Here is a 10,832-nt window from a genome sequence, read left to right as displayed (position 1 = left end):
AGCTTCATCTTGCCATCACTACCCCTACCACAACAGCCCACTCTGCTCTGTTTGGTCAGCATTTCCAGGTCTTTGTATCTGCGCTCTTGGATTCTCTGCACCGCTATTGCAGCCGGGGATGACTGTAAATACACTGTAGGAGCACTTTCTAACTATATACACAGTTATGACATTACAATTGTACAGAAGTCCTGAAGGCTTGTTTAAAGACAGTTTCTGAATACGGACTGTGTGAATTTCTCTCTCACTTTTACAGCACGTATAAAGCACCTCGACCTGCTTTATAATTGAAAAAAAAAACAACACTTTTACAATACAGAGCCTGTAAGACTCCCTCCATGCAGCCATTGGTTTTCTGTGCAGGATAATGTGAATCTGTGATAGGATATAAAAAAGTTAACGCGCCTGCGGTTAATAATTATTATCAAATACCGTATGAAATTGTGCCGCTGCTGGAAGGAACTGTTTTGAAATCTCTTCCTGTGTTTTTTTCCAGAATATGTAAATTTGGCTCAAACAAATTCTCTTTTAGTAGATTTACTGCAGCTCACTCTCAAAACACTGACATTTGTCGAAATACCACCTAATATTTATAGAAGGCTTTATAGATATGAATTCAAACTACTGGTCCTTTTCTCGCACACATTTACTGTAGAGTTTAATTCAACACAACCAGCTGTTTGTTTTGTTTTAAAAGAGCCAACCTGTTACACAGTAGGGTTGTTCTCCTGTCCAGGTCCCATCCTCCAGACAAGAGCGCTCTGTTGAACCGTACAGTATGAAGCCTTTATTGCAGGTGTAGCTCAGAGTGCTTCTCTCCAGATAATGCGACCCATTCTTCTCCCCATTCCTCGGTGTGGGAAGCCAGCCACAAGACACCACTGAAGAACACACGCCCAAAAATCAAACTTTGTGAATGTTTTTGAAAGATATGCAGATCTAAGAACATAGATAACTCTTCCAGGTCCTGTTTGTTACATTTCCAGTCCTGTCATTACGTCTTTAAACAAGCAATAATAAACATGTATGATACAGTTGCACGTTGGCATTAACACTCCTATCTTGTTTCACACGGTACTGCACCTGGCTCCAGGGCTTTCATTAGGGCCTGATGGGTTTGGAAGACCCCGAGTGTGGTATTCCCCATTTTGAGGCTCCGCGTGGTCAGGGTATCATATTTACAGAACTTTGCTCCTTCCCCAAAGCACATCGTCAACATGTCTGCAACCAGAGGGTCATCGGGTCTCTCAGGAAGAGAAAAGGCAGGAACAAAAGCAGGATCGTGGCTTGGTGGGAAATAGTAAGTATCCAAAAGGAACTTTGAGTCATATGTGAAAAGGGAAGACTTCTTTGAAATGTTCCCTGTGGATAAAAATAAAACAGCAGTTAAGATGCGCAATCAGGTTGGGTTGTTGATTAAAAAAAACAAATCACACCGCAAAATAGTTTTTTTGGGGTAATTTCTTGAGCCATTGTTATAACTTTATTTTGCTGGTTTACGGGTTTTCCTCAGAGGAACGAGCAGGCATATTTTCAAATCTTTCTCTGTGAATTCTCATCAATTGTGCTTGAATGTTTCTCTGTTTTATTTTATTTTATTCTGTTTTGCTTTGTTTGACCTTGAGAAAGAAAAAGATGTAGATAGATAGATCTTTTATTGTCATTGTTTTAGGACAACGAAACAAAGTTTAGCAGCTTTCAAGGATTGGCAAAATAGATAGCAAAATATAAAATATATTATATAAAAATCAAGATAAGATATACACACAAAAGCACTGCATAAATACAATTTATTATTATTGTTAATATTATTATTATGAATTAAGGATTTATGTCTACCAAACCAGAGTTAGTCACTGTGGTTACGGTGGAAAGACTAATACGGATTTGGGGAGTTTTATTTTGCTTCTGTCCAGTTTGAAGGAAGTATGTTTTGATGAGTAAACATGGTAATAAAGCCAAGTTTGGAGAAAAAGAGAAATTTGAATTCAGAAGGTGTATTTTTGTGTTTAATAAGGTGAACAAGTGTAAGAATGTCTTTTCTTGACAGTTTACCAGTTTATTTTGCTTATTTATTAACTTAGGGAACTTGCCGCTCGAACACATCTCCCTGCGGGGACGCTGCCGCACACACTCCTGGGTGAATATATCGGTAATCACCTGTTGCTGACAGTGGCAGTCGGAAACTTTAACATATCACCCCACCCTGAAAAAAACATATCTAAGAATTACTGGGTTTTCACAGCTACCAATCAGACATGGCTAACCACTTGACAAATCAGGGTGCTTGGCTCAAACTCATCATTTTTTAAAACACGGAATTAAAAATCAGAAAATATGTGGCAGGCTATAATTTGGAGATAAGACCATAACTCTAAGAGATCAGTGCGGCGCACACACACATTATGCTGTCATGGTTTTCTTCTGGCACAGAGTTTGATGCACACAGAAATATCAGCTACAGTAAATCTATTAGTTCCCACAGGCTTAGGCTGAAGCAAATAACTTCAGTCAAAAGGTCAAGCACATGAAACGTCAGCTACTCTCCCCTGCTTTGAGGGATATGTACTGCAATTAAAGGCATTATTATCATGTACGTATGCGGTCTGGCCCGACTGTGTTCCACAGATGTGGTTTTACTTGCACTGCATCGTCACAGCCCCTGATATCTCTCAGTAATCCATTAAAGCTGCGCTAACTCTAAACATATGCCTTGTTGTTTTTCCTGTGCACTCTTAAAACATTTGTCAAAAGTTTTAGCCAAACCTGGCTCAAGTATGGAAGTCTTTAAAGGCACAATGACAGAAACCAAATCATAGAATCCCTAATCACTAACTCTTGCTCAACATGCACCATGGCTCTACATGGCTACACAAACGTTTGATATTCATGCTGCTTTGGAGTAAAAACAACTGCTTATTTCAGCATTTATCAATATGATTGATCTTTCACACTCACAGCCAGCTCCAAAGGTGAAGATGTCCTCTGGCGTGGCGTCCGCTTGGGAGATGATCTCTCCTAGTTGGGTCAACAGGTCATCTGACGGGTCAGAGTTCATCAGACCGAGGAGACCCAGAGTGCGGTTGGTAAACTCTGTTGGAAGCAGGACAGTAACTGCCATGGCTCCTCCATGCACACGAACCTCCATGCCAACTCCAGAGAGGAAGATTACTGTCACATTCTGAAGACTGGAGGAGAACACATATGCTCCTAGAAAAGAGACATTGTTTTTGTATTTTAATGCCTCATCTCTCATTGATTTTATTAAAGATCTATTGTCTATGTTTTCCTTTACTTTCTGTCAAATACTGTATATGATATTACAATGTTGCACGTTCATTTAAAAGGTAGCCAAAGCTTAAAATAATGAGGTAAACATATATAAAAGTAAACCTGCGAGCAAAAACCTTAGAATTTGGACCTCAAGTTGACAATCACAGGTTGCTGTGTGCTTTATCGTCTATTTGGCTCTAAATGGGACCATAATTTACTAACTGAACATCATGAAAAAGAAGACTTGAAACTAACGATTGAGACCATAAACTCATTAGGAAAATGTTTACTGAAGCAATAATCAAGTAAGAAGTAGGGTCCTCTTCTCATTGACCTCTATACAATCAGACTTTGTTTGGAGCCAGTGGAGTCGCCCCCTGCTGGACATTAGACAGAATGTAGGTCTAAGGACCTGTAGCATTGGATCCACTTTTCAGGGCCGAAAGTTACGTCCATCTTTATTTTAGTCGATGGTAAGCACCTGAAAATAAGCTAATAGGTCCAACTCTAATATCTATAAACTTAACAACTTTGACACTACACAGTGGTATAAGACAAAAACAGGCGCCCGACAGTAGATGTCAATACAAAACTTGTGAGTATGATAAAGTTAAACATTATTTTCCTCATCTTAACCTTTACCAGACATTTTTTTCCAAATCCTCTCACCGTGTAGCTCCACCCATCTTTGCTCGGTGAAAGGTACAACCTTTTGGTTCCGTAGCACCTGAAGGTGGCTCTCTGCTAGACGCACCTCGATGACGTCCGACGTCTTCTCCTTGATAGCCACGGATGACAGCCACGTGGCTTTGGCTAAGGTACCTTGGCGGTCGAAATATAAACATCATTGTTACAGATGTGCAGTTATGTCACTATGTATGTATTCCGAAGTTAAGAATGCTTTTTATCACTGCTCAAGTCTCTGTAATATCAAATAATCCAGATGTGTTTTTTTTTACTGATCTACCAAGGAGAATAATAATGACATCTGGCCATGTGCAGTCACTTGGCCCACAGCTGTTGTGAAATGGCTTGGCCTTGGAGGAAATTCTAAACAATGAAGCTAACATCTGTTCTTCTTCTTCACCACATCTGAACCTGAGAGATACTGAGCTAAAACAAGAGGGAACTCAGGAAATAAGCTGTCGTTTTACAGCGCACATATGTTTCTCTCACACGAGGAACTGACGTCAACCGCTCGCAGAAACTGTGTAAAAGATGAGAGGGAGCCTTAGACATGTCTTAAGAGAAGAATGCAAGCAAAAACTACTTCTAAGGTCACTGTGTCCGAGCATAGTCTGAAGGCAGGCAATCAATCTTGTGTCTGATAAAAAAGAGAAAGATCAATTGAACAATAAAACAGATCTCTCTGAAGAAGTCCTGGAAACAAGTTTCATCCAAACAAAGCTGCTACAGTAGAAGCATGGAGATGAAAGAGGGGACACAGACGGGGCTTTCACATCAAATGTGGACTCACCGTTCTTAAGTTTCACCTGTTGAGTTCTGGCCTGAACACTCAGCTCTCTGTCTGGCGAAGACACGAGGTAGAACTCTCCTTTGCCATTGAAAGTGTAGCTGAGGCCATCGAATGTTATGAAATGGGGATCCCCGAAGACAACACCTGCAAGGCGTAGAGAAAAACAAATCACGGATAAAACATACATGCTGATTTACATGTTTATTTCAAACTGAACACGGCTGATGTCTCATTCTCATATCGGTATGCCGCTCGTTGTTGCGTTTATAGTCTCCGGAGAGCAGGTAGTCAGTTGAATGATCTAATATATTTTCACATCTTAACTCTCAGCTGCATTCTGTAATTCATTTATTGCTCCTGCAAACTGGTCTCCTATTACTTGCTGCTCTAATGTCCATTTGCAGAGAGTGTGTGTGTGTGTGTGTGTGTGTGTGTGTGCCAAATTCAGCCACCGAAACCAGAATCAGGACTCTATATTCAACTATGAACAGGTTTAATGTTAGGAAAAATATATTATCTTATATACAAATAAATCTGAGTCGCAAAATGTATTTGACATTGAGAAATAAGAAACAAAATACTAGTCATAGTTTGATAATAAAGAGGTAATAATTAAGTTATGCCATGTTATTTAAGTAATATCCAGGTAATAGCTTGGTATAACATTGGAAATACAGTATGTGATTAATAATACACAGAAATGCATGTAATAATAATAATGTATTGAATTTATAAAGCGCCTTTCTCAGTACTCAAGGCGCTTCACAGAGTCCACGTTCCATCCATTCACACAGACATACATGGTGGTGGTAAACTACGTAGTAGTCACAGCTGCCCTGGGGCAGACTGACGGAAGCTTGGCTTCTATCAGCCCTCGTCAAACATACAGCAGTCATACACATTCACACGAGGCAAGGTGGGTGAAGTGTCTTGCCCAAGGACACAACAACCCGCTCTACCAAATGAATCTTAATTTGAATGATCTGATATTGATTTTAAAAGAAAAAACACATAACTCATAACCGAAGGAATTCACTTGTACCAACCATGTAATGCTGGGTTGTCAGAAGGGGAGGATAGGTTAAATAACGTTCCACAGTTAGGCTACATTTAGTCTACAGTTTCTCGAGGGATAGTCTGGCATGGCCATTTTCAAAGGGGTCCCTTGACCTCTGACCTCAAGATATCTGAATGAAAATAATCAGTTAATCAGTTATTCCCGACATCCCTAGTTTTGATGTCTGATGTGCTGAAAGCAGTCTGTGAAATACACTTGATGTGACTAATGAATTGTCTCACCAGCTCTTGGAGGCTGGTAGTTACGACAACCGCTTGAAGGTCGATGGTTGAGGTAGATGTGGCAGTGGTCAGACCACAGGCAACAATAGTAGAGAGTCATGACATCGTAAAGCCAGTGGGAGTACCCCGGCACTCGTGGTGGCTCCCTGTATGGAGGCGAGCCCCAATCGTGAGCCCTGTCTGGGGTGCTTCCACCTGTCGAGTCTCCCGTCAGTACCAGAGCACCTGTGCGGTCATAGCAGCACTGCTGCCCAGATCCATGCGTAGGACTGGTAATGCGAGAAGAAAATTATATCAAAAAGTGAAGAAATGCTTCTATCGTCACTTTTTAGAAAGATAAAACTAGACCCGTCCTCTTGTCACTCCTACCTGGCCTGGATTGCTCTGACGCAGTGGACGCTACCTGGATGATAAGTGCACACACTGCCCCTCTCAATGTCACAACTATAGTCAGTCTGAAATAACACAGTGAATACAAATCAATCTCAGTAAAATAATAAATGTGATTTGGCTATAAATTAAAATTAGGTTCAAGAATCAGTCACTGTTTTGATGACTTGATAGAAGATAAAAGACTTGAGACTCGACTCGGATTTGAAAGTTAAAGACTTGTGACCTGACACGAAAGATTTGTCTGTGTTTTATTTAAGGTTTTCAGTTTAAATAATAAATATTAGTTCTAAAACTTCTTCAAGCGAACAAAACATCTAGGGAAGTGAAGCTAGTGAAATTACTCAATTCATCCTTTTATTCTGCTACTGTTTGTAATTTAAGGAAGCACATTTTTCTGTTGTGATATAGAATAACTAAAAATAATAAATCATTAAAAGAAAATGTTAGTAATATAATGCAACCAGAGTCATTGAAGTGCACTCACATGAAACCTGCCTGTGTCTGCTCGCGCCTGTGCCAGAGTGCACGGACAATCGACAAGCTCACCCAGGAAGTTGGGCAGCTTCTTCTCCAGGACGTCCCACTGCAGACACTTTCTCTTGGCCCAGGCTGCAGAGTCATCTCTGAAAGCCTGCTCCAGGTGCCAGGCTAAGACATGATTTTCACTCCAGAGCCCCTGCACATCCCTGAATATATCAAAAATTACCATCTCAAGGTACTTTGGCATATTTGGTAAAATAGTTTTTGACCAAAAGATAGCGGCCTGCAGCAAAGTTAAAACAGATTGATCCTTTGGAGAAATGGCTACAACGCCTGATGCTTTATGAATGTCGCCTAACGCATTAATATATTTCAAAATCACTTGCAAATACTGTCCATGCCATTTTTACCTTAAGGACTGTGCCCATTTATAACAGCTGTAAAAATAGCAGCATTAGAATAAATCTGCATTTCTTCCCCCAGTACCAGCCAAATATGGGCAGAAAACACCTCAAGATGTGTATGTATTATGGATACCTTTCTCCATCTGAATTAGAACTAGCAGTGATGCGGATATTCCCCAACTCCCAGTCACAGAAGTCCTTTGAGGGCTCGGGGATGAAGCTGAAGGCACCTGTGTTGGGCAGATTCCTGCCGAGAGAGTACAGATAGCTCAGCTCGGCCTGCAGAGAGGATGATTCGTTTGTTCCAGCCTCTGTGCTCCTGCTGAACTCTCTGTAACCCCACAGCTCAACGTTGACCTTCTCTGCTCCAATCAAAGAGTTCTTCCATGTCATCTTAAGCCGTCCTGCCATTTTCTGTGTGCCGTAGTACTGCCACTGCGTTGCATTCACCAGGGTGACTTTGAAAGCAGGGTCCGCTTTACTGGGGTGGACTTATACAGTGCAAAACAGAAAACATTAAGGGGATACACAGGTGACCAGTTTTGGCGTAAGCATAGATTTGCTGATCCAAAGTAAAAAGAAACGTGAGGATGTGCAACTATAAGAAGAACTGCAATAAAAAGCTCAATGAAATCTCTTAATGAAACAGATGTATAAATAAATAGGAAATCCATATGCTTCTCTGCAGTAATAATTACTGTAAAATATGTGGGTCATTTCATGTTTTTCACAGCACCACTTGATATTTTCTAGATGGTAAGAACAAGAGCTATAACCGAAATTACTGCATTTTTGCAGTAGCACTGCTATAACATCTTAAATCCTTTTCCTAAGTCAATAAAGTGCACTGTATATTATATTCATAATCAAACCTATTAAAATGACAGGGCCAGGTGTTTGCAAAATAAAAGGTGGAAAATCCTCATTTCTATATTTCAGCAACATACCTGACAAGTACTCTCCCGATCTGTCAAAATGTATTCCTTCTGTTGAGACAGCAAACGGTATCCAACCCGTCTCAAACAACAAAGGAGAGATGCAGTAGCCGTGGCCTTCAGCGTCAATAAATCCTTCTCGTTCAATCTCACCTTTGAACCTGTAACAGAGAAGACAAACTTGATTTAATTTTTTTGGCTAGCTACACAACATGATTACTGTCCTCAATACCGCGTCTCTTCTGTAAACACTCGGACATTCTATTCTATGGTCAGTAGAATATCTATTATAGTTGCTTATCAGAGAATGTAATATGTCATTTCAAAGCCAGCATCAACTGTTTCCATTTGCTTTCAATACAGGAATATTATTAAGGCTGTCCCAGTGAAAGTGAACTCTACTGACATGTTTTGTACATCTACAAAGTCTGTTTGTTACAAAGTTTTCATTTTCATTCATTCATTTTTAACAGTAATTTAAAAAACATATCCTCCAGATAACTTTTTGGACTTTTAAAGGATTACTGCCTTTTCTAAAGATAAAAAATTGTTGGAATGTGGACACACATATCAGTTACCAATACTTTATTGGATAGAACAAGCAGGCTATCACATAACAAGATCTACTGCAAAACATATGCAGTTAGTCAGAAAAGTACACAATGTGATTTGTATTTTCTGTAATAGAAATAATCTCATGATGAGTGTAAGATAGATTTGGATCAAGATGTGCAGCAGATGTGCAGCAAAGGTCACTGGTAGTCTACACAAACCTGCAGAGAAGGCGTCCACCAGGATGAAGGACTAAATCGAGGAGCCTGAGAGCTCTTCCGCCCAGCATGGAGCTGGAGTGAGGTGTCACCTGAAAACAGAACTGGTTGTAGTCTGCACAGCAGTTCAGCAAAGACACACAGGTCGAATGGCAGGAGCATTCCTCCAATACGACTCCGCACTTTCTCCTGCATGTTTGACCTAGTATTAGAGACAAAAAACTAATTATTAATCACAAAGGAAGCCCAATGCTCTCAGAATCCTTAAATGATGAAATAAGATAACTGCACTGAATCCTGTGAATGCTATCTCTTGTACAGTCTATTGCTATACCAGTGGTGGAGGAAGCACTCACATGTTTTACTAAAGTAAAGGTTGCAATATATCAGTGTAGAGAGACTTTATTACAAGTAAAAGTCCTGCATTCAAAAAAAGTAGGCTTCCACGTGTCAAGGTACGACTAAGAACTGCCCATTTAGAATAGTATGTATTGTACTGTTAAATTATAATAATTGCATTAATGTATTCATCACATTACTGTTGCAGCAGGTAAAGATAGAGCTCATTTTGATAACGTTTATAAGCTTATTTCCCTTATCTTATCAGCACACATTATGTTTTATTTGTTGGGTAGGTTATTTGTGTTAACATCAATCTGAAACTTCAAAGTAAATAAAGTTATAATATAAATTGGTGTAAAGTCAAGTATAAAGTAGTATAAACATGGAAATATCTACTTATATATTGCTCTTTCTTTAAGACAATTAGGGCTCTACAGTATGTATGTAGTTGTGTAAATGATGCACTGTATTCAACTATAAATATGTAAGTTTGGGTGTGATGAGTGGTAGGTATGTCAAGCTTTATAATTGTATTTATTGTAAATAATGATGCAGTTGCTAAGGGGTAGGATTCCTACTCATTTTTGCATGTGTAAATTAAGGAAAATCTCTGATGAAATTAATTATTAGTTAGTTAACACTATTTCTTTTTTCTTTTCTGTCTTTTTCTTCTATTTTGTTGGATATGATTTTAGCAACTGCCTTTATCCTTTTTTGTTTTTTTGTTTTTTTTTTGGGGGGGGGGGTTACATGCTCGAAATAAAGAAATACATTTAAAAAATAAATACAATATACTCTAAAGTACAATTACCTAAACAGTACTTGAGTTAATATACTTATAAGACTTATAAGACATTGCACATTTTGGTTTGTTGCCTCTATTATACACCATGTAAATGAGTTATAAGACATTTGAACAGCGGCTCATATAAATCTTTTGTTCCTAAAATACCTTTGAAAGTGACTTACCAGCTGTTTTAGATGAGCAAATGAGAAAAACTCCACAGAGAAAAAAGGTTCCTCTTAAGTGTGCTCTCATGTTTGTACGCAACAAAATACCGCACTGCGTGCACACACATGCCTGTCCTACACCATAGCGTTACTCGGTTGAGGTTGAAACCCTGGTGGTGCAGAGTATCAAAGGTCATTTAAATAACAAACATTTAATAACTTAACTTCCGAAGGCACTTATTACGTTAGTTAACCGTTAATTCAACGGAATTTTCCTTCCGACGTGCCAACACACAATATAGCCTATATACCTCACAATACACATACTATATTTTTTTAAAAACAATAATACAATACTTTAGCTGGGGTTTTAATTTGAAGGAACCGTTAACGCCCGTGTTTATGGTTTATGCACGTAGTAGCCCTGTACTCTCGCGACACCTTGCGACACTTCAGCATGTGGCGCAGGCGCAAATCAGTCGCTTCTACATCTTCTGTTTGGTGTAAC

General features: G+C 39.3%; 1 protein-coding gene across 1 annotated transcript; it reads right to left on the bottom strand.

The window, feature by feature from the left end:
• Positions 1 to 2,134: 2,134 nt before the first annotated feature.
• Positions 2,135 to 10,715, bottom strand: susd2 (sushi domain containing 2). Its single transcript, XM_083912218.1, has 11 exons — positions 10,343 to 10,715; positions 9,035 to 9,233; positions 8,274 to 8,422; positions 7,460 to 7,817; positions 6,927 to 7,128; positions 6,419 to 6,504; positions 6,050 to 6,318; positions 4,751 to 4,894; positions 3,943 to 4,095; positions 2,959 to 3,210; positions 2,135 to 2,206 (listed from the first exon to the last, which is right to left on the bottom strand). The coding sequence occupies exons 1-11, from the start codon at positions 10,410 to 10,412 to the stop codon at positions 2,157 to 2,159; spliced, it is 1,932 nt and encodes a 643-aa protein (XP_083768344.1). The 5' UTR covers positions 10,413 to 10,715; the 3' UTR covers positions 2,135 to 2,156.
• Positions 10,716 to 10,832: the final 117 nt, after the last annotated feature.

This window comes from Echiichthys vipera (genome assembly GCF_963691815.1).
Source record: "Echiichthys vipera genome assembly, chromosome: 4".
In the NCBI taxonomy this organism is placed as follows: domain Eukaryota; kingdom Metazoa; phylum Chordata; class Actinopteri; order Perciformes; family Trachinidae; genus Echiichthys; species Echiichthys vipera.
This window is presented reverse-complemented; position numbering and strand designations above follow the sequence as displayed.